The sequence below is a fragment of the Lepisma saccharinum genome, chromosome 16 (assembly GCF_977018435.1).
Source record: "Lepisma saccharinum chromosome 16, izLepSacc3.1, whole genome shotgun sequence".
Classification (NCBI taxonomy): domain Eukaryota; kingdom Metazoa; phylum Arthropoda; class Insecta; order Zygentoma; family Lepismatidae; genus Lepisma; species Lepisma saccharinum.
In genome coordinates, this window is record NC_139244.1 from 55,952,558 (window position 1) to 55,977,856 (window position 25,299).

At 38.4% G+C, this 25,299-nt stretch overlaps 2 protein-coding genes across 4 annotated transcripts in view; one reads left to right on the plus strand and one right to left on the minus strand.

Moving 5' to 3' along the window:
• Positions 1 to 7,637, minus strand: part of LOC146000490 (lanC-like protein 3) — a 34,604-nt gene extending 26,967 nt beyond the window's left edge. Inside the window, exons 1-2 of the mRNA XM_083138210.1 lie at positions 7,008 to 7,637; positions 88 to 372 (exon numbers count right to left, since the gene is read on the minus strand). Of these exons, the coding sequence (XP_082994336.1) occupies positions 88 to 372; positions 7,008 to 7,512 (790 nt within the window). The 5' untranslated portion in view covers positions 7,513 to 7,637. The remainder of the gene's footprint in view (positions 1 to 87; positions 373 to 7,007) is intronic.
• Positions 7,638 to 7,832: 195 nt separating this feature from the next.
• Positions 7,833 to 25,299, plus strand: part of LOC146000491 (putative acetylcholine receptor chaperone) — a 53,933-nt gene continuing 36,466 nt past the window's right edge. For all 3 annotated transcript variants that reach the window (XM_083138211.1, XM_083138212.1, XM_083138213.1), the window contains exon 1: positions 7,833 to 8,161. In XM_083138211.1, coding sequence (XP_082994337.1) covers positions 8,051 to 8,161 — 111 coding nt within the window. In that variant the 5' untranslated portion in view covers positions 7,833 to 8,050. The remainder of the gene's footprint in view (positions 8,162 to 25,299) is intronic.

Sequence of the window (25,299 nt, forward strand, 5' to 3'; positions counted from 1 at the left end):
AATGAACAACATTTGTGAGACTCAAATGTCTATTACAGTAGATTAAAACAGAAAAGACAATTAGTAAAAACCTTAACAAATACTAACCTAAATATTCTGTATCATAGTATGCATACATTAGTGGAGCAGGTGACCTCCTGCTCTGGGCATATTGTCTCCCAGACTGAATGATGGCAGAACATATATCAAATATGTCTTGTTGAGGTATTAGTTCCTTCCCTAGAATTTTCTTTAACCAAAGTACTCCACACAGATATCCTGCTCTGCCAACGAAGAGCTCATCACCACCACTACGAAGAAAATTCACAGGCTTGCAATTTTGTGCAGCATCCGCATACATTTTGAAGTAATGATTTGCCTGGTCATTTTCACCTACAAAAAAGAACATAAATTACAATAAGGAAAGTCAACTACTCAAAATATACAGTCAACTGCTACAATAAATAACTGCCACCTTTATTCTTTCATTAAACCAACAATGAATACTGGTCTCCATGATGGCATAGTGGTAACGTCATCACTTTGTAATCAAGGTTCAATACCCATTGAGGTACATAGTGGTTTAGATTCTACTTAAAACTGTAGGTCCAGTTCTGATTAACCTATCTTTGCATAAAGTGGACTTAAAGAACAAATTTATTCTGAAGTACACTAATTGTAAATATACAAATTATGAAAACTGTGATACAGATTATTCAACTCAATTATACTTTATTAAATGGCAACGTGTTTTTATTACTACAAATAGAACCTGGTTAGGTTTCATTAGGGTAATATTTTCTTTTTTATTCGTGTGATGTACATAGAGTTGAGGTGGAACTTAAACTACTACTGAAAGTATTGATAAGTGGTAAACATAAGGAAAACTGCCAGACAGTTACCTTGATATACTATGCAGAATTCCGGTACTTTAGTATTATACGGACTACATCCAAATCATATTCTGCCAGATACGATTCCCACTTATGGAACCTAACCTAACCGAATGACTCATGTTTGCGAGGGGAATATAATTTAACGTAGACAAATGAGGCAGTCCGTATAATACTAAAGTACCAGAATTCCTGAATTCATTCCAGTACATAATGTGAATATTCCTACTGTTTCATGGGACAAGCTGAATGTCAAATAATTGTTTGGGTAACCTTTTCCTTACTTGCAGTAGAAAGAACCATGCAAAATAATGGCTTCAAAGAAGTAAAAAAATGAATTCCATAGTATTTACACAAACAGTCACATAGTACTGCAGGGCATGAAATTTCTAGTTTGAAATCAGTCGCCGGACTAAAATCACTATTTTATATTGATAAATAATAAATATATGAGCAATTATTAAAAAGTTAGGAATTAATGTTTGTGTAGCGCTGTCGTTCTGCACTGAAGTACCACTTATCAATCGCAGCTGCTGGGTCAAACTCTGACAGGGAAGGGGGGAGGGGTCCGTTTACGGAAACTCTGAGCAAATCATCCAGTGTCTCAGTCTTCAGAGAGTTCCGGTAAGTAGTCTTGAGTCTGTTGTGACAGCTGAAACCTCTCTCACATGAAGCTGTGCTCACTGGTAGAACAGCACAAAATGTCAAACTCTGGAGCAAATTGGGGAATCTTGCCAAACACTCTGCACTGTGGATCTTCTCCAGCATCTGATTCAAAGCTGGAGAAGAAAACAAAAGTTTGTATTCTGTCCAATCTGCTGACAGAACATCCATTTTCTCATTATAAAGGCTCGGGTTCAAGTATATGTAGAGCTTCTATATTTCATCTATCCCAAACTGAAGAATATTTTCTTTGGGAGGCCAACCCAAGGTGTCGAAAACATGCAGAGATGCAATCGCATCTGTTGATATAGATTGCAATCTTTCTGTGATGTACACCTTCGCATTGTTAATTACGTTTCCTCTAACAGTCAAACTCTCGCTCTCCGTTTTGAATGTTTGTGAGCTGCACATCCCTGATCTTCCCTGAAATGGATACATGGTCCAAGAAATCTTGTTCGCTTGGTCCAACATTAGATTCCAGGTCAGCCAAAACTGAAATACAGTGTTCAATTCTTATTTTCAGAGATGAAATCAAAAGATTCTTATTTTGTAGTGCAGGCTTAAAGGGTTCAATTTCCTGTAGAAATCCAAAAGGAAGTACAGAAGCTTAACAAATTTAAATTGCTTCAAACTTTTCGCAAATCCTTAGCTTTAGCACCATCGTTGTATTTTCCATGGGCCATGTGTTCAAGATGGGTCACAACAGCTTTCCATGATTGCAAGAGAGCTCTTACTGCACGTTCTTTGCTGGCTAACCACCTAATAGTGTGGATATCACTGAGTTTTAGAATTTCTTCTATAACTTCTGCCGTTTCTCTCAAGAGGTGAACTCTTGAGGCGTTTTTGACACACATTTGAAACAACGAAATTTTAGTCGTCAACCCAAAACTTTTGGTCGCCAATGGCGACCTGGCGACCGGAAATTTCGTGCCCTGTAGTACTGTATCAGTCCAAATGTCAGTTCCATATTGTGAACATAATCTGAACAAGCAATATTTCATGCACTTCACAAGTTAAGATACCTTCAAAGAGGAAAACCCTCAACCCCCTCACACACACAGTAACTTATGTTCAGGGTCACATTTCTACAATAATATTTCCACCCAAATATGCTATTTCAGGAGGTACAAGTACTGTGAAGCTAACAGTAATATTTTCCCCCTCTGCATAAACCACAAACAAATCTCATTTCATATTTTCTTACAATTTTACAAGATGTTTACTCAGCCAATCCCTTCAGAGAAGCATCAAAGAATCCAGCAGGTAACTCAGGTAAATCTGCAGAAAGTTAACAAAGATATTGAGAATACTGCAAATAAGTGTGGAAGTAAGTTTGAAATTCGGAGAAACATATTTCAGCATTCAAAGATGCACAAAGTGTTAATTTTGTGAGGAATTATTTCATGAAAAGTAGGTTGGGTGCCTGTCTAAAGCAGTGCTATGACATGAAAAGTGTGAAAATTCCTACTAAATCTAATCTACTTCGATTGATTGATTTGCTTTACTTTGCTTTTTGTGCCACTTTTGGCTAATTTGCGAAGATGAGGATGAGTGATGATATGATGAAATTGATGAATGGACACTCACAAACATCCATACCCAGGCCAGGATTCGAACCTGGGATCCCTGGCATTGTACGCGATGTGCTAATCTACTTGGAGTATGTAAATAATAACACCCTAAGCCAGTAGGAGTGTAATTATTTTGCTAAGATCTAGTGTTTCGAAGAAAAAAGTTTTTTTTAATGGGTGCTTTTTCCATAAAAATTTAGATTTTGGGGAGAAAAATTGAAACTGTGGCCTATTTTTTGCTAAATGCAGCTAAGCTATTTCACTTGCAGATTCAGCTGTGAGTTTTGAGGTTTGTAACATCATATTTTGAAACTAGCTATAATAGTGTGGTAATGGTTTCAATTGCTTTATGATTTTTTTCAAATTCTCCTAGCAAGAAAACTAATTATCGTAGAATTTTGGCAATCATTGTCACACGAAATTTGAACATTCCTTAAAGTAATGAGCCTTGTTTGGATTTCGAAAAAAAATTATTTATATTGAAAAGAAACAACTTAAAAATCACATTACACAAGCATGCACGCTTCCAATGGACAATGTATTTTCCATTGACAAGCGACTGTAAGTATCGTAGACTAGTGGGAATTAATGTAGAAGTAAATCGGAACCTTAGTAGAATGCATTTAGGGACTTTATTTTAATGCTAAGAGAACCAAACCTGGCCATCCTAACCTAACTACAAAAGCATATATTGAACAAAATCTTAAATAATCGCTAAAACTCCGCAGTATGTGTTAACAGAAGTAAATTGAAATCGAACCATGTTAAAATTGCATTCGTAGCATGATGAAATCGCAATAAAACAAAAGGAACTCAGGTCAAATTTTATTCCCCTTGAAATTCATAATGAAACCAATGTTACAAATTCATATGTAAATCAAATTTTTGAACATTTTATTTGGATAATTTGAAGACAGCTATCCATCCAGAGAGAGCCGAAGGGAAGAGAAAGTTTGTTTGCTGGTGTACAGGCTCCACCCTCTTCTCAATAACATGAGATTGTCCACCCCTTTTGAGTGGAGGTGTTTATCCTTGAATCCCCGCTAGCCTATGATTTGTGCAAGTCATCTTATATGCCCTCAGATGTCACTTGTGATCAGTCAGGGTACGTTGTTCGCAATGTGAAGCGTGGCACATTTAATCTCAAGCAAACGTTAGGAATGACTTGTTTCACACAATAACTCTCTTTCTCAAATGAAAATAGAAATTTTGTTAACCGTGTGAAAATAAACTGAACTTCTTTAGGTGAGAACAGGTAGCTAATGTTGTTAAATGCGTTGATTTGTGTTAATACAGTGCTTTCCATTTACTGGTAGCTTAATTACTATTGAGAGAATTGTTTTTGGCTTGCACTGTAGGCCCATGGAAAAAAATATAGCAATTTTATGGTCAAGTTCACTGTGCATTCATTATTTTTGTTTACACTGTGGTACAGTAGTTTTGTTATAGATGGACAATCTTAGTTTACACTAGTCCCTAAATGTTGAACCATTTTACAGTGGTAATAGTCACACTATTTATCATAACCATAATAGTGTTACTTTATCACTTTTATGTTTTTCTAAAAACTAGACCTATGCATTCTTTACCCTTTTCTTTCATTCATGTCTTTCATAATGTATTTTTAATTTGAATATATTTCATGTCCCCCTGGAGTTCAAATTAAAATGAGTCCACTATATTTGAAATCTGGGGGAAAAAATTGAATTACGGGCTTCCCCTTCTCTTTCTTCCACCTCTGTCTTACCACTCCAATGGCTTTAACATTCAACACTAACACCCCTGCTTTAAGGGAGAGAGAGACAATTTCCCCTAGGTCTTTCTCGCTGCTGCAGATGCCGATCACTTTTGCCAACTTCGCTATTTTGGAGCCAAATCTGGCTCTTTAGTGCACTTGTTTGGCTGTGAACTGTGGCACCTGTCCCACTGGTCCAGCTCACAAAGACCAACTTTTGCCATGAGTGTACATTTTGCATGTGACGTGATAGGGTGGCTGTGTCACCCTCCCCCTCTAACCTCCCCAGCTACTTTTATAGTGCCGTGGCTAAGGTGAAGATGAAAATATTGTAATCCGGGAATCCTTTATTTTCGATTTCATATGAGCATCAGTGGATTATTGAGATGGGCAATGCCGCCAAATCTAGAAATGAAGAATAAATTTAAACTTTAAAGCTATCAGTAAAGCAGCACTCCCACCTCTCTCACACCTAAAATTACCCTAGGAGGCACTTTATGCAGCCTTCGTTAATCTAGCTCCTTGAAAGTCATCCTTAGCTCTATTAATGGTACAATTTAGCTCTTTCATGCACATCAGGTTTGGCAACACTGCCAGGATGGCCTTAGGAGGCAAGGAGAAATGCATTAGACTTATGGGACCATTATTTTATTTGTTCTCTCTAGAATATCAAACATCCAATGACGTAAAAAAGTACATGGATGGAAAAAGGACACGTACTATATCACAGTAGTAGGAAAAGTCGAAACTACGATTTGATTAGCCGTAACTTGAAGATGATTTTCCGTAATGAATACATTGGATTCTGTAAATACTTATTAATCATATTTTACAAACATCGTGTCTAGCTTACTGGTACTAATTTACTATACATCGGACAGATTTCTTCATTTTTACACAAGAAACTACTTACGGTAATAACTTCCTGTAGCATTGTCTAACATCTGGAAGGTGTTTTGTGTGATGTGGGAATGTTTCATAGCGGAAATTCATGTTCTTTGTTGAAAATTAATTCTCCGACGGACAATAGCCTTTGGCACGTACACCCTGTAACATCATCATCACGCGTTGTGATTGTGTTTTGTTCATGTTCAATGGGTATCCAGTGTTTCGAACTGTCTGTGAATTTAATTGAACACGAGATCGTGAAGAAAGGAAAAGAATGTCGAAACTGTGGCAGTGAATGTAAGCTACTCGTTAGAAGGAATGGGCTGTGGGTATATGCCTAATATGACGTGTGAATGGAGGCGGGGCAGTGTTAGCGATAGGTCAATTACCCCAGGGACGGAGCCTGGAATCGGTGGGAAATTTGGACTCAAAAATTTCAAACGAAAATAATTTTTTAGTTTAAATTTCCCAGATTCTGGAACGGATAGCCCCAAAAACCATTCTCGGATAGCGCCACGAAACTTTACAATTTTCTTCGTAAAACAATGCGAAAAAGTTTAAAAAAAAAAAATATCAGATGAGCTTTGTTCACAGGTATTGTTTTGGGTTCCGAAGGTTGAAACACTGCATAATGAATGAAAATCGACAAAACACAAGCACGGTGCGCGATTATGTAGGAAGGTGTTCGCGCCATATTGTGTCTCAGGCAAGCGAACAGATACGAGAAAGAAGTAATCGTAATGTGAAAAATTGCAATTACAATACACCTTAAGGAATGTTCCGCGAAGCAGATAGGTAAGTACGAATGTCAAAAATTGACGAAACGAAGAAGGTATAGGTGTCCGACGGATAGTAATTTTTTACCAAGTGTTTTTATTTTTTTTATTTTTAAATTTAGGTATTTTTCGGCGAACAAGGTTGCAACACTGCATGCACACTCCAACTCGACAAAATACTGGCACAACGCACGATGAACGGGTAAGCTATCGCCATATTGTGTGTGGAAATAAGGAAGAACAGTAAGTACTCGTTAATGTAAGAAATAGACATTATTTTCGTTAGAAATTCATTATTTCACCTAAAGAAATGTTCCGCAATGCAGAATAGTACGTTAGCAATGTAAAAATGTGTGAAATAAATGATTTATAGGTGTCTCACCTATAGTAAAGTAGTACCAAATTATCATCTTGCAATTTGAAGTTAGGCTTAACGTTAAATAGAAAACCCATTTAATGTAATACACAATCAATATATTTGCTACTAGTTCAATATTCTTACCTACAGATTTGAAGATTGCACCTGCAACTGCAAAAACTCCAGCATTTCCCAAGAGGAACGCTGATTTCTGCGATGGGTCATTTCTCACACGCTTGTCTTCCACATACTGCAATGCAGAACGAATGTACATTACCGCATAGTTTTGGAATTCTCCTCTCTGTTGTTCAAAATGCGGCGACTGACTCAATTTGTAGAACATATATGCTATTCCTCCGGTTCCCACATACAATCCTCCGTCATTATCTACGGTGGACGAAGGTGGCCTTCTACTTACGATAGTACCCGCAACTTGGTGAATTTTCACTTTCCAGTCCGCGGAAAGTATCTGAACTTGGCCTTGATAATCACTTAATGGATTCAAAAAATAGCGCTTTGGGTGAGACATATCGAAGGAATCGACAGTCAAGGATCCAAAAGATTTGGAGTTAATAATTGAAAACGCTGTTAAATATTCAAAACTCTTGATCCAGTTTCTACATCTAAAGTGAAAAGATGCTTTTAACATCGAAACGCCAAGAACAATTCATAATTTACAAATCAAAATAGACCTTCATTTGCGGTAAACAAACCGGTATTCAGTACATGTTAGTGGCGCACCACCATTTTTGATGCTCGTGCAGGATTGCCATATTACCGTACCATGTTGACGCCAGACTTTTATATTATTTCATAAACATCTATAAAATTTTTGAAAACATAATATAGCATACATTATAAGATCTGAATATTTTAATTATTCCTTATTATTCTCTTTGTTATTTTAAATTAGTTAGTCCTTTCATCTGGCACTCTTGATTTTTTCGACAATGCTGCTGTCTGCTGGACGACTTTGAAATGGAGAAATGATCCTACAATGAGTAATTCTGGGAATGTCAAGTGAATTGATGTTGATTTCCCTTCAGAGTGTTATTGTAGCTTGAAAAGCTATGAAACTTAATTGTGTATGATAGTTTATTTTACTTGGAGGACGCAAAAGTTTGAAATAGTGTATGGACCTTTGTTTTTTGTTTGCTAGTTGAAGACTGCGATTTCGATTGTATGCAATGGGGTCGATTGTGCTGAAGAGCTTGTCCGTTCTCTTAGGATTATTTTTTATTTTTGTGGGAACAATGAAAATAACCCCCAAAATTAGCAAAGACCTTCATAAAGATTTGGTAAGCAATCTTCCTTTAATTTTTGTTAATTTGTTAATGCACGTATTTTGTAGTGTTTTCACGTTTTCACACTGAATATGCTGGAACCGGGATGAGCGTTTGTCAGCAGAGGTATAGCCTTATTTTGCAGAACATTTTTATGTGTATGTAGTTTTAGTTTCCATTATAATATAATATTAACTTACATGCGGAGTTTTGAACGATGGAAATCATTCTTTTTCAACTGCGGTTAGCTAGGTGTTGGCGAGCTGCCTAGTTGGCTTGTGCACAAACACACGGTGACTGTTTAAGAAGTACCAGTGTAGAAAAGAAGTTATTTTAAAACTTGCTTGCAGAACAAAATAGAATGAAATGGAAGCTGCCAGAAGATAGAATACATGTCAATAGATATAAGGCATTATTTGAGAAATGTCCATGCCGTATACTACTGAATTATTTCCAAATTTTTGGTAGAGAATGAGAATCTATGTTTCACCAGATGGAATGTTGAAGGTTCGAAGAATGTGAGCGGGTAATTATGAACGCAGTGAATGCTGTTTATATGGAACTTACGTTGAAAATCGCGTCTCACCAAATGTGAATGCCAAAAAACTGTCGTTAATCATTGGAAGCTTAATTTGAAATGTTTGATGAACCAAATTGTTAACTCTTTCCCTTGCCACAAGGGCATTCATGCTACCATCTCACCGGTGTCCCCTATAAATCGGACTAGCCTGAAATACATGCATATGCAATTTATTTGAGAAGAAACATTTCATTTTTTAAATAGGAATTAACATTGTAAAAATAGCGTTTAGTAGTTTTTCCTTGTTAAGATTACTGAAACAAAACTTTTCAAGTGCCACACAATAGCTTGAACACACAGGACAAACAGTATTTTACAAATGACATTTTTTTTATCAACCAACCCATTTTCTAGTGGCAGAATCATTTTTGTTCTTACCTGGTGAAACATGCACCACTTTCTGAACTTTTTAGATCATCCTACAGGTGTTAGTTGCATTTATCAATAGTGGTTTACTGAGTTAAATTGCAGTGATGAAGCCCTTGCCATAGAAATGTCATCAAAACAACTATCCTGTTCTTCATCTTGTTTTTTTAAAATCATTTTCTCCACATAGACAAAGAGAGAACTGTTGGTACAGTGCTATCTGTCCAAGTAATTGGAGTATCAAACAGTGGGGGCGTGGTCACAGTTTTTCACTGTCACTGTGATCTGTATCCCTACTTATACAGGGTGGCCAAACTAAAAGAGGCCCCATGTCTTATAAACAACATACAGACAATTCACTCATTTATTGTATATACAGAATAGGAAAGTATTATTATGAAAAACAACGTACTGAACATTCAATAGGTCAATAGTTCACAGGAGGTGCTGAAAATGTTCACCATGAACCTCTATACACAACTCAGCACGTCTCAACATGTTTCTGGAAACTTTTGCCAATTCATTTGGTGTGATTTCCGCAATTGCATTGCGAATGTTTTTTTTCAACTCTTCAATTGTATGCAGGTTATTACTGTAGACCTTACCCTTTAAATTACCCCACAAATAAAAATCACAGGTCGACAGATTGGGCGATCTGGGAGGTCATAAACCTGCGGAAACTGTACGTTCTTCTCCGAAAGCTTCATGGACGTATGACATTGAAAACCGTGAAGTATGCGCCATAGCACCATCTTGCTGGAAAAATGCATACTCTCGTTCTTCATCCGTTAGCTGCGCTATGAATGGTTGCAACAATTCCGTTACATATACTTGCAAGTTCACACAAATGGGGCCTACAATCCGTAGGTCTGAAACAGCACACCAAACGCCTACTTTCAAATAATGCAGAGGCACCTCAAAGCATTCCCTGGGATTGTCTGTTGACCAATAGCGTGTGTTTTGAGAGTTCACATACCCGCTAAGGTGAAACCATGCTTCATCTGAGTGGAAGTAAAGATGAGGATCCAGATAACCATCAGCACCATTCACAATAGTGTTGTCGTTGTCCGTAATCCGTAGGTTTTAATGCTTGCATCACTCTTACTTTGTATGTTCTGGCATGACGTTCGTTCGATGTTTAGTTGGGAGGAGAGACATCTAGTTGGTTTCCGTGGACTCCTTACCATAGCCTCGTGAACACGTTCAGTATTGTCCGGCGAACAAACTGTCTTTACACGGTTACGTTTGGCGTTAGCGACTGAACCTGTTGCTCTAAATTTCGTGATCAATTTCTGCACAACACTTTTCACAGGAGCAGCTGTCTCTGGATATTTTATCGTGAACCTTTCATTTACAGTTTTAAACGATTTACATCCGAAGTACGTTTCAACAATGAACACTTTGTTTGATTGACAAAGGCATTCTTCAGCACTTCACAACATGCTTCAAACCGACTACTGACAACACAGCACTGATCACTCAACCGCTGCTCGACATCACGTGACACCGCTTGAGCGCCACCCTAGCGGTAAGAAATATCAACACGTCATCACGCAACGTGCGAAAAAATTTCCTGTAACATAAATGCAGCTCTTACTTGCTTAATGTTCTTTTTATATCACGTATGTATATCTTTTATCTTGGCCACTCTGTATCTTTGTGTTAGAACTAGAGTTGGAAGTGGTTAAAAAAACAGCTTTTGTTTAATAAAAAAAAAGTTTTTTTTCCGTAGCATTTTTGGTTGAGCATTTTTCACCTTTTCCCCCAAAGGTGTGTAAAAATCAATTAAATACATGACTTGGCAGTAGTGTTCTTTTTCTGTGGTTTTAGTTTATCTCTACTGTAAAAACATGCTCATATCTAAATTTAAAATGAAACTTGCCATATGGAATTCATCTGCATTGGTTTTAAAAATGCCAACTTTTGGCCCAAGTTCCTTTTGTTTTATTGCGATTTCATCATGCTACGAATGCAATTTTGGTACTACTATACTATAGGGGGTGACTGACACCTATAAATCATTTATTGCACACTTTTTTACATTGCTAACATACTATTCTGGAATGCGGAACATTTCTTTAGGTGAAATAATGAATTTCTAATGAAAATAATGTCCATTTCTTTCATTTACAAGTACTTACTGTTACTCGTTATTTCGATTCTGTCACACACATTATGGCGATAGCGTACTGGTTCATCGCGCGTTGAGAGTGTTTTGTCGATTCATGCTGTGTTGCAACCTTGTTCACCAGAAAATATCTACTTTCATGCCCGGATTTGAAATTATGCTAATACCTCTCAAACCATTGACGTTAGCCTCACAAACCATTGACGTTAGCCTCACAAACCATTGACCTTAGCCTCACAAACCATTGACGTTAGCCCCACAAACCATTTTCCGTTAGGTTAGGCAAGCATAGTTAAAAAAAAAAATTAAAAATACTCGACACGTCATGTTATAGTGAAAATACGGCGAGTTTGAAACACTGACTACGGGGTTTATGTCATCTAACACACGGAACATTGTGCTCTCATGCAGAAAGCAAATGGCGGCAGCAGAAACAACATGTCGGACACAGATTTTCGCAGAAAACAACATGCATTTGCATTAAAATGGATCAAAACTACATTCACGAACTTCCACAATGCTACAGAAAATGATTTGCGTGAGTACTTTCTCCTGTTAAAAGTAAGAAATCCGTCACCCTTACAGTAAAGTGTTACCGCAATTTTTACATGGTTTGATTTCGATGTACATCTGTTAACTTACGGTTTTGTTCAATATATGCTTTCGTGGTTAGGTTAAGCAGATTAGGTTTGGTTCCCTTAGCATTAAAATAAAGTCCCTAAATGCATTCTACTAAGGTTCCGATTTACTTCTACATTCATTCCACGCTTCTACTATATTTACTGTCGCTTCTTGACGGATAATATCTAGTCCATGAGAAGTCCATAAGGTAATTTTCAAATTGTTTTTTTTCCCCCCAAGATAAATAACTTTTTTTGAGTCCAAACAGTGCTCATTACTTTAAGGAAGGTTCAAATTTCGTGTGACAATGATTTCCAAAATTCTACGATAATTAGTCTTTGTGCTAGGAGAAATCATAGAACAATCTGAACTGTTACCCAACTTTTTGAATGGGCAGTTTTTTCCAACTGATATATTCATATTTCAATAGGCCTATTAAATATATACATATCCGTTCTGCACTGTACCCATGCGGTCTAAGGTGTCAGGCTTTGGGCTCGGGCTACTGGACGCGCACAGGTTCAAGTCTCATGTTGGGAAACGTAACAACTTTTCTCCTGAGATTTCAGCCTGTGTATGGGACCGGTGGCCACCCACCATTGTGAGGAAATTGGGCAGCTACAAATTAGTAGCGTAACCAGGGACGTAGCTAGGTTGATCAGTTTGGGGGGGCCCAAACATAAGATTTTTTCTATCAAACTATTATAAATTAACAAACTATTTATACACCATATAGGCCTATACTGTATACATACATTATATATGTATGTGTGTGTGTGTGTGTGTGTGTGTATATATATATATATATATATATATATATATAGAAAAGGAGCAAGGGCCTCCTCGGTGGCGCATGGTAGCATCGTCGCTTTGTAATCAAGGGGTTCTGGGTTCGATACCCGGTAGATGCTCATGTGGTTCGGATCCAACTTTACACTGTAGAATCCCGATTAGCCGTACTGTGTATAAAGTGGACTTATAACACCAACTCAATCAATCAATAAATTGGAAAGGAACATCATTTTCTTCTGGACCCAAACAGTCTACGGATATACTCTCGCAAAATCCACAGCCATTATTCGGGAAACTAAATGCAGAATGAACTCATTAGCTTAATGGCTGATACACCAAGAACAATGTTATTAGTCTTTAGATTTGTAAATTTGCAGGAAGAAAATTGAGAAGTAGATAAAACCCCTTTCAGTGGTTTTAGATATAAAGTGCTGGAACCAGGTTTATAAGTATTGGCAACAGTGCAAATATGAAATGTGTGCGTAATGAGTTCAAGCTAGGCATCTCATGTATACAGTTCATACCGGAATCGAATCCGGTACCTCTTAGTTCAAGGGCGGGCCCGAGTCTTCTATGGCTTCTGATTGTTCACTTGGGAAATGATGACGATAACAAATTATATGCACACGTCTAATTTCTTAAAATTAATCTTATTTATGTGTGGAAAACTGAATATAAGATGCCACTGGATAAAACAAAGTTCCCACATGCTCAAATAATTACGCTCTCGTCTTTCGTTCGGTAGGTTCAACAACCTGCCCGGATTCGATTCCCGATGGAGGCACATAGTTTTTCAGATCTCACTTTAAACTGTAGGCCTTACTGTGCATAAAGTAGACTTAAAACACCAGTTCAATTAATAAATCAATCGAAAGGTTCAAGGTCCGATCGCTGGTGGTCAGGCCGGTAGCCAGAATTTGATTTCGGAAGGGGCTTATCCCTTATCGGCAACCATCATCTAAAGACGAAAAGGTTGGGGGCACTGAGGATGAATTTCTTGGTATATTGCAACTAACCATATACAAGATGTTTAATCCTGTTCATGAAGTAAATTTAATTACTACTACACATTATTAAAATCAGATATTTGTAGGATTTCGGGAAAGGACTGCAGCCCCCGAGCCCCATCTCTGGGTATGTGCCTGCTTGTATTAGTTCTAAAATTTCTGTGCTGTTCCAACATCGTGAGGACAATTTGGGAAGTACTTGAAAGCGATATGGAAGCAAATTCTGCTCTCAAAACTATGGGTCTCGATGTGATGACCACGCGCAACCGAATGAAAGAACTCTTCGCAGTCCTTGTCCCTCAATATTAATTTTACTGACTAATTGTAATTTTTCCTCGGCCTCCTCGATGACGCAGTGGTGACATCATCGCCTTGCAATCAGGCGGTCCTCGGATCGATACCCGGTGGATGCACATAGTGGTTCGCATCCCCGATTAGCCTTACTGTGCATACAGTGGACTTAAAACACGAACTCGATAATTGGAAGGTTTTAGAAGAACTAAACATGGCTTTTTATGCATCATACAACTTTGCTTCTTTTCACCCTACTTTTACAGTTTTTCTTCCTAAGAATTCCACTCAGTATAACACGCTACGAAACCAGAGGTCCAAGGTTTGGACATTAGACAGGTATGGTTGTATCATGTCTGTCCCATCACCATTCCTTCGGCTAATCATTCATCCTCATCGTCGCATTTAACCCAAGAGGTAGAAAAGCGGCGTAATATAGAAATATATAAATTATTGATTTGGTTTATTTTACTTCGCTTTTCTGACACTTTCTAGCTAATCGTGAAGATGAAGATGATGTGAAATTGATGAGAGGACCATCATAAAGAACACACGTCCAGTCCGGGATTCGAACCCAGGACCCCTGGCATCGTAGTGCACATTGTTAACCACAGCACAACAAATAGAAACAGAAAATGCTTGATAAGTAATTTGCTTCTCCATAACTCATGATTATATTATATAAGTATTATTCGCTGTGTTGATTGATGTGTTGTTCTCAGTCCATTTTATGCACAGTAAGGCTAATCGGGACTGGACCTGTAGTTTAAAGTGGGATCCGAACCATTTGTACATCCACCGGGTATCGAACCTGGGACCAACTGATTACTAGGCGACGACGCTACCACTGCGCCATCGGGGAGGCCCCTATTCGCTGTATTACTAGGGGTTAATTATATTTGTATGTCTAGCCAACCTAGCCACCTAAGCAGCAGCAGCTTCCGCATTTGCAGGTGGAGGCTAAATGAAGAAAAATCACAGAAAGTCAGAAAGATATACAAATTTTGTAACATAATGCTCATAGAGCCTGCAGACGGCTGTAAAAACAATTGCTACATACCTAGTTTCCTTCCTTAATTGAAACGTGGTTTATCCTTCATTATACATGAGATCAACCACCCTGGGAGTCGAACCCAGGATCTTGTGTGTTAGTCAGACTCTCTTTTAGAATGCCAATATGTTGGATATTTGGTCGATCAGTCGATCCTGATCCATTGTCTCCAGAGGAAGACAATCTGGCAGCTTCTCATTCGACATTTTACTCGCGATGTAGGAAAACGAGATCACAAACACTTCGTGATGCTATCTTCTAGCGTTTACAGAAGTTTACACCACTCGGACCACAAATCCTACATCAAACCATCTGACAGATATCAACTGTCCACCAAATCAACAGATGAACCGACCGCTTCGATGTTTCTCCGAATTTTCAGCAAGTGGCCTTTCCCTCCTTTGCAGGGCAGGTAATTAGCAGGAGGGTTGAGTGCATGTGAGAAGAACCGCTATGTCATTCATTCCCGCGCCGAAAAAGGGACAAGCAATAGAATTCTGTTCTTGGAATTTGAAACGCATGGGGATATCTTTTCTGAACCATAAAATAATTAACCCAGAAAGTTCTAGCCACCCGTAGCTAAATCCTCCTGTTTGTCTCTTCCTTTCGGCGCCCATGGTGCCAGTGCAGGGCCAGATGAAGAGAAAGTGCGGGTTTTGGGGGGATCCTGGGTCTGGTGTGCAGCAGGGAGGAAAAGTGCATTTTCAATAGGTCTCAGACTTCCCTGACCGGGGCGGACCACAAAACCATTAACTGTATCCCCTCCCAATACATCTGTTTGTGTTCAACAAGCAAGAAAGAGGGAAATAGGAAAGAAATGCCTTGCTTGGGTTCTTGCTACTAAAAATTGAAGAAGTGTTTCAAACTGCAAGCAAAAGTTACTGAAGAATTATTTTGTAATATTGTCATCAAAGTAAAATTTCCAGCAAATACAGAATAGTTTCCCGGGGCCACGTGGACGTTTGCCGGGGCCGGTGCCCCCATGTGCCCCCCCCCCTAACGATGTCCCTGAGCGTAACCCAGTTACGGAAACCTATAATAAGGACTGAGAGTTTGTTGTGCTGACCACATGCCACCCTGTAATTGGTTGGATGATCGCCTACCTGTGCTGAGACATGTGGGAGTGAGGCCAGCAGTCAGTAAGTAGCCTTGGCCCCCAAGTGCTATTGGGCCAGTGGTTATTATTATGATATACATATCCACATAACTAGAGTAAGCCTTGCTACAGGTGAAGTTTGGGCTCCGGTGCCCTATTTTACACCCTCGATTTCAGGCACATTTCAAATATTTTCGTGAAAATATTTAGTTCCTCATAACAAACATTGTTTGCAAATAGCATGGAAGTTAATTTTTTAGATCTACGTGCTACGAAACTTACGTTTTTTATGAAATTAAAATTCCTTGCGTAACGTCAAAAAGGTTTTTCAGAACTTCTATGGTGGCGAATGATGGATTCATGTCACAGGCGCAAGTCTGATTTTTTCTTTTTCTTCTTATGTTTGACTTGTGCAATGGGAACATTTGCGATTGCAATATGTTATTTGTGTGATATATTGGCGGATTAGACATTTCAGACATTGGATTTCATTTAAGCGACTTCAGAAATTGGAAATAATTATTTCTTTTTGGCAACTGCAGGCCATAAAGGGGAGGGTTGTTTTTTCTAAATGACTTGTGGGATGGGTATAATTTGCGACGTCTTATTTTTATGATGGGAAGAGAGTGGAGGGTGGTATTCTGTGGAAAAGGACAACAAGGACTTTCAACGTAGGAGTTACTTCATTTTTGGACTTACAAATTGAACTTCGACCCGCAATTCAGTGCCTGGCCTTGGTAAAAAAGAGGTAAGTTACCTTCTTAGGTTTAATTTTAGCCTTCATTTTTGGTATCTTCATGTGTCAATGCGGAAAGCAGTGAGAAATAGTGTTGGGGGCAGGTGACTCAGGCCAATTTCTAACATGCCTTTAAAAGGGACACTATAGATAAAGGCGTGGCCATGGTAGCGGTAGGGGGCGGTAAGTCAATTACCCCAGGGGCGGAGCCTGGAATCGGTGGGAAATTTTGACTCAACAATTTCAAACGACAAAATCTCAACTTTAAACGGCTGTACAGTCGTAAATACTTCTTTCCGCACTCCAGTTTTTTTTTATTAGGATCACATAATCTTCACAATGAAAGAAAAAAAAATGAAAATTTGAGGGTGTAGAATAGGGTACCCGACCCGAAGTTTGCAGCAGGTTTATGTATTAAGCTGCATGAGAACCACGCCAGTCTTGCTTCAGCCGCTAAGCTGTTCCATATCACAGACAATGGGAAAATCTGCAGTATTGCCAACCACACATCACATCAAAGCCCGTTCATTCATGTCAAATGGAATGTATTTTTGCTTGTTTTTGTCTCCTGAACCATACAATTTTTAAAAGACTTTCTGTGCCTAAATTACATAATAAATGTGACATTGCTTAATATAAATCACAAAATATCTTCGATACATGAGGTAATGTTTGTGTATGTGGCGACTATGCAAGAAAAAATGTAAAAGCAGATGACAGGCTCCTCTTGAATTTAATGGTGCTTATTGTTTTTGGTTTAGAAATAAATAAATTTATGAAAAACTTGGTTGCATTGTTCCCAATAAATCCATTACTATAAGACACAAGCACTTCAAGTTTATCTCTCTCAGACACACAAAAAAGAATCGTGATTTGTTATTCATGATATTTACAATGCAGTTACTCTGTTGGTTTCAGTTCGTGAATCACTTCACTGAACCAGGATTCAAATCTTAGGATGTATATTTCTTGGTGGTAATCACCCTCCCCTTTCTTTTCATGGAACAGTGAACATGCATCTTCAACAAAGCTTTCATTGCTGGCAATGTATGAAACAATAAGCCTGTCCCCCTCCTCCTTCGGTTGCTTCAACCAAGTGCTCAGCCATTGAATGAAAGCCTGACAGTGGTGTTGCAAAGTGGTAACCTCCCACTTTATACAGTGTACTCCCCACGTTGACGCACGTCTCATTCAAATAATAAACATGTTTCTTCTCACGGCGATATCTTGTAATACCACGGAGATCATTGTGTAGCCAAAAAAAACAACCATTTCCTCCTAGACCCAAACTGAGACAGTTCATGCACACATTGACGGCAATTCACTCTCACTTGGCCGACAGTTGAAGGTTCATTGCGGCGATGATAAACCTCCTGCACTTTCTTCTGAATCAGTTGCGTGGATAAATCATTAAACACCACCATTCTTCAATGGCAGGGACCTCTTCTTGCCTGATGTTTTAATATTACACTTTAAAAAGAAAGAAAGAAAAAACACCACTCTTCATTGCTTAAGTGGAATATTTGCTGACATCTGTCAGCACTGGAGTTATTTTCATCACCTCACACCTTGTTTTATTTTGGTCTTGTTGCCGTAAGGAGGAATATACATTTGAAAAACTCGGTTGACTTTGAAGAGCTTTTCCCTTCTGATGATGCCCAAAATAACACTTAGGAAAAATCTCGCGCTGAACAGGAGACCTCGATTCAGCACTGTAAAGCACGATTAAATAGCAATGAATTACTATAAACATATGTTTAAAATGGTGGAGTGTGCAACACTGTTTCCACGTGCTCAGCAACATGTTCCAGTTCCCCTCAACTGGCTCTTGAGCTTCGTGTTCCTTGTGCACAACCTGACTGCCCAACTGGCAAATCTGCAGTTCCAAGTTTGTCTGCTCAGTGATGGCAACCGATCAAGTCCATACCTGCTAATGTATGTATTATTTTGTCTATATATTACAAATTAGATAACTGGCTTGTAGCAAGTATACAGTTATGTCCAGTGACGTGCGGTGATGTCGACACTTGGGGTAGCAATCAGTGGCGTGCCCAAGGGAGGTTGGTGTGGGTCATAATCCCCCTCCCCCTTCAGGGCCCAGTATTCCTAAAAATAGAACGTCAAAGAAAGGAAAGGATTGAAAAATGATGAAGGACTACTGAAAAGAAGCACGTGTTAATCCCACCCACTTTTGAAAATCCAAAACACGTTGATTTGACTATTAAGCCAGAGATCCCGGGTTCGAACCCCAACCTGGGCATGGGTGTTATTTGTGTTTGTCCCTTCATCAATTTTATCATATCATCTTTGACGATTAGCCAAAAGTGTAAGAAAAGCGAAGTAAAACAAACCAAATGAAACAATCAATCAATGATTTGATTTATGCTACTTAGCGTCGCAGTCACATTTGGTTAATCGCGAAGATGGTAATAGCTACAATTAATGAAGAGACAAACACAAAAAAACACCCATGCCAAGGTCGGGGTTCGAACCCGGAACTCCTGGTGTCATAGCGTGCAGTGATAACCACTACCCTGCGGTTGGTTGATTTGGTGTTTAAGTCCACTTTATGTACATAAAAGCTAATCGGGACTGACTGGACCCACAGTTTAAAGTGGGATCCAAACCACTATGTGCGTCCACCTTGTACCGATCAGGGGCAACTTGCACTCCCCCACGGAGGTCGGCAACCAAAAAAGATGAGTGGAAAGCTCTAACTATTCGGATACTTGGGTATCGGTAAAGCAAACTGCGTATTTACTCAGTGGTACGTAAATTTCAATTGGATTTTTGAAACACCATATTTGCATATGATTAACGTTTTTCCAAAAATTTTGCATTGGTTGATTTCCCTCATTTCTTCATCTCACGATCTCGTTACTGAAGGATCCAGGCTCGATCCCTCGCATGTGCATGAGTGTTCCTTTGTAACCACTTTTCATCCGTTTAATTTAATCAAAGTTCATCGTCATGGCAGAAGTTAGGTAAAGTGATGGAAAGCAACGCTAAAGAAAGGAAAAAGAAAATACAAATAATTCCTCCCAATACATCTGCAGGGCACTGTGAAATCAGGAGTCCAGAGTTCTCTGTTTGTGATTGTTCCTCGTGACTTCCATAAGTTCATTAGCTACTTATCGCTGGAAGGTGGCAAAAATTAAATATATTAGAAGGGATGAACAGGTAACAAGACACACTTTTTTGTAGTTTCTTCAACAATATTCATTTGGATTTCTTAGTTCTGGGATACATTTTACATTCCAAATTATTTCATTATTCACTGCAGAGTACAACACATAGGAACAAGAATGCGTGCTCGTCACGGGTTCGAATCCCGGCCTGAATTTTTCTTTGTGAGGTCCCTTCATCAATTTCATTATATCATCACTCATCCTCATTTTCGCGATAACCAAATGTGGCAGAAAGGTAAAGTAAAATAAATCAAACCAACAACAACAATTAGAACGCACGTTTTCTTGCCCAAATTAATGCATCCGTATTTATGACTGTTTAGCTTACCCATTTTTTTTAATGGAGGCCAAATTATTAGTATATTTAAATAAAACACTACTAAAACGAGAGCGAGAGAGAGTGTTAGCAAATATTTGTTATTTTATCATTATATATTCCATATTTGAAAAAAAGAAAAGAAACCATAACATTTTTGTCTGCACATAATACACGTACGTTCCCATTTATATACAAATAAACCTACATCCCATATTATACATACATATTGTACAACGTTGAAAAGGTTGTGTAAATACAGAGAACATAAGTACTGCAGAAAATGTTCCCCTGAGTTCTTTAGAGGATTTACAAAGGAATTGAAGGGAAACCTATCCCCTATCTGTCCTATAGGAGATAGACTGGGGGACCTGAAACCACGGGCTTTTAACCATGGGAGCGGGGGGCGAGGTGGCAAGGGAGGTACAGGCAGAAATCTTCCCTTTCGCTTCGGGCGGTTGTCTATACCTGGAACTGGTAAGGTGGAAGAAGAGCCAGCTAGGGTATCCAGCCTTTCCAGCTGATCACATCGAGGGATGAGAAGCGCATGGAAAGAAGTGTTGCATATGAACTGAGGCTTCAAGATAATAAATATTGTGATTTGAAAATAATTAGAGAATTGAGATTGATTGATCTATCTCTGCTAGACTAGCTACTCCTCAGTGCACGTCACTGGTTATGTCTAAATAGAACCTGTCTCAGCGGAACTATATTCTGCATGCACATTTGGGTCTATATATGTGAAAAGTTGCTTCAAACTTCACCTGTCCACTTCAGCTTAGTTTTGAATATTTCTTATAAATAGAATCTATTTGTATGATGTGTTTATCAACTTTTGAATTTGACATACAAACATGCACATCTTTTGAAAATCTAGTATCAAATCTCTTTACATTTGTATTCAGCAAAATATATTTGTATTCTGGCTTTTCAGTATATCATGTATAATTTGGCCAAATGGCCCCAGTCCTGGTCACGGAGCAAGTTGTGTTTTGTTTTGACTGCCTAGTAGTTTTCAACCTTTGGAAGATCACAGCCAAGTAAATTAATTTCTTAAAATTTGATGCCCTGGTACCAACAATTTTACTCGTTAATAAAGTTAATTAATTAATATGCACCCTTAATTAATATTAAATATTAAAAATAAATTATGGAATAATCATAAGGAGTAATAGTTCAATTGAGTCTGACAAATATAAAATTACATTTAAATTAGTTGTCATCCAGTGGCTGTTAAGAAACACTGGCCTAGTGCATTGTGGCCTTAAAACTGAGGTAGAAGCAAGTAAGAGTGACAGGAAATGGCAAAAGAGTCCATTTAAGAAAATGAGGTTTTTTTTTTTTTCAGAAAGAAAATTATTTATTGGGTAATTATTACCAGACCTACAGTTTGAAATGGGATCTAAGCCACTGTGTATCCACTGTGGATTGAACCTGCTATCCTTTGATTACTACAAGGCAACATCATTAATTTGTGCTTCTCAAAGGTCCATTCATATTTATAAAAGAACATCCAATCAAAGAGCCGGCATTTTCCAACAACAGTACTCACAATTTGTTCTCTGCACTCTGCAGACTAAATCAAATCTTAACGTCCCATGAGGTAGCAGATGTTATGTATTAGAGAGCATTCAGACAGAAGTGACATGCAACAGAGAGGTTCACATTGGAGTGACAAGGGCCTTTTTAGTCTATTAGCAAGCATTCAACATGCATGCACGAACACGACAGAGGCAACACAATGAACGCCAGTGAAAAAATGGCCAAGGCCAAGTAATAAGTGATACCTGTGGAGCTTATCATGTCGCTTCGGTCTGAAAGCTTTGTGAAACAAATAATAGGTATTCTTCTGCATGGTGTTGTCAATAGTAAAGGTTTTTAATTCTCCTGAAACATATAATAGTTTGATATTAACATTTGTTTCATATTTTATGACATCAAAATTTACTTTGACATGAGAGGCTGACAGAGTGGTTAACACAGCATCCTATGATGCTAGGGGCCCCGGGTTCGAATTACAGTCTTAACATGGGTGCTCTTTGTGAGTGTCCTTTTACCAATTTCATCATGTTACCACTCATCCTCATCTTCGTGATTAGCCAAAAATGGCAGAAAAGCAAAGTAAAATGAACCAAATTAATCAGTGTCCTACAGTTGGCATTTCCTGTGAAAAGGGTAGTGCTAAAATTGCACGGAATGCAATTTGCACCCTTGCATTTGACATCTTGTTAATATGCAGTTCTGCAGTACTGACTTTTAAATTCCATCCACCACCACCTACTTGCCTCTTACTGTTCTTGGCTGAAGAAGTGTGCTTACGGTCAGCTTGTTCCGCAAAATTGTAGGCAAGGATGTGAACCTGCTGACTAGTAAGTCCAAACCCTAACCCCTGCATCTTGTTGATGCATCGAGCAATTTTCGGTTCCTGATCTGAGGATAAGCAAATGGGATTCCTGGCGTGGGTAAATTCATTTCATTGCCTCTCATATCACTGTTCTGAATCCACCATTTCAGTGATGAACAGGGAATGTTCATTTAGCCTCTTAATATATGCACACGCTGTCACCATGACCATTACCATGGATTGACCCCTGAATACGAGATGCATTTTAAAAGAAAGGCATCAAACAAGAAAGAAAAACCTGTAGCGAGACTGTATTACAAACACGTACATATCCACTTCATTTTTCAACATAGTAACCATTATTTTCCAAGCACTTTTGGTACCGTAGAACAATGTTTTTTATACCTTCTGCATAGTGCACCTGCTGGGAGTACAGCCAATCCAACACTACCATTTTCAATATATCAATTTCATCAGATCATTGAGGTGCAGGAAAATGTGATAGTCATTAAGTGAAGGTCCGGACTGTTCGAGGAGTGATCAAAAAGTTCCCATCCAATCATCTAGAGAGTTAGGGCATCAGTGTGTGTGGTCTAGTGTTGTCATGGATAATAATAGTTCCTGAGCGCAGCATCTCTCATCATTGTTTTGTATGGCTCGTTTTGTTTTGATAGTGTTTCACAGTGCGCCTGCAATGTGGTTGTTTTGCCCAGGTCCATGAAATCCACCAAAGCACACCTTATCGGTCCCAGAAAACAGTTGTCATGACCTTTTCTGCAGATGGAGTTTGCTTGAACTTTTTTGCCTTTTTTGGGTGTGAACGCACACCATGCTCGGACCATATGCTTCACACAATCCACGGTGTAGACCATATGTGTGTATGAAATTATATTACGTGTTTGGTCAGGACTACAATTGGCAATGCTGCTCTCAGCCTTTTGTCTCATCTTTGTACTCCTGCAGCAGCACTCCAGTTTCTCTAGTAGCACTTGATTAAACTGCATAGGAATTTGGCCTTGAGAGGTTTTATCTACAGGGTGAATCAGAAAGGTGGCTACATGTTTGCTCATATGGTGTATTGACATCGTTTGATTTACAAGGAACGGAATAGTGGCATTTACCGTTTCACGTTTCATTCATGTGGACATGGGCACCGGGAGGGTGTGTGTGGGTTGAATGGGCCCCTAGAAATTGGTATTGTTCATTTCAATTTACAAAAAGCAGAAACATTGTTATTTTTAATGGTGATAAGAAAATTAAACTTCAGTTAGTTATTATTCGAACAGGATAATAAAAGTAAAAACTGCATTAGATTGGAAATATTGAATAAAAATACAGGAACCTGGTTGTATTTCCATATTCTGCCATTTAATCCAAAAAAGCTAAATTGCTCCACTGTTTTCAAAGTTCCAAAAAATATAGTTTTAGGTCACACAACATAATCTTATGAGTAAAATTTTCCCCTAACTTTTGCAGCCTTTTCTTGAATCAGGTATACAAAAGTTAAGAAAATGCAATGGCTGAATTTCAGTACACTAACTGTATGAATTGTAAAAATAAATAAATTGAAATAACATTTGTGCTGGATATTCACTCATCTGTTTGATCTAGTACTAAACTACTATTATAAAAAAGAATATTAATAAGTTTTATCATTGGCCAAACCTTCCTTGCAAAAATTTCCGGCCATGCCTATGCTTGTGCTTACTAACGTATCAATTTCTGTGGGCTAGCGGTGAATGCATCCACGATTATTTCAGTGGTGGCTGCATGAGTGCAACTATGAGATCTACTGTGATGTTTTGTTGTATTTAACTTCCTGTTGGTATGAGCCGTTCCCCTGATTTGTCATTGGTTGAATGCATTAACGTTATATTGAAATCACATCTTGTTAGTCTCACAGCCTCACTATGGTTTCTGGAGGCAATTGCTCATGATGTAACAATATCTGCTCCATGCTGCTGAACACTTTCTTTCATTGACGTAGTCAATGTTGTACTTCTGGCATGCGAGGCCTTCATGTAAAAGATATCTTTCGAATGTTACTATTTCGTTCAGGGTAAATCAAGTAGTGTGATCACACCATGTAATCAAACGTGCAGCAAACTTTCTGACACTTTGTACTTGGAGCAGGTCCGATCTGCATGTACAAGCCAGGAATACTTTATGGAGCATATAGAAAAGCATTAAATTTTGCAACTTGCCTTTGACTAGTGAGATTGGGTCATCCCTGAAGATTAGAATGAAGTTTGCTGTCAATATTTTCGATGCCATCCAGAACTACGAGAAATGGAAGCTTGTTCTGGACTCGAATCTGGGTCTCTGACATCGTGTGCCATTTTTCTACCTAGCTAGCATCCCAGCTCTAGGTAATGGTTCCAAATGTTCAATTTTTTTTTTACTTCCAGAATTGCAAAATTTTAGAAACTATTGTTACAATACATTTGTACTTTGTTGAAATTAATTACCTCTGTTCCAAAAAGTGCAATTTATCGGCAAAAAAAAAGACGTAAAAAGTACCTTACACAAGCATCTGCGCTTACCATCGACAAAGCATTTTTCGTTCAGAGAAGGAAGAGAAAGTATCGCAGAATAGTGAAAATGACTGTGAAAGTAAAATGGAATATTTCTTAATGT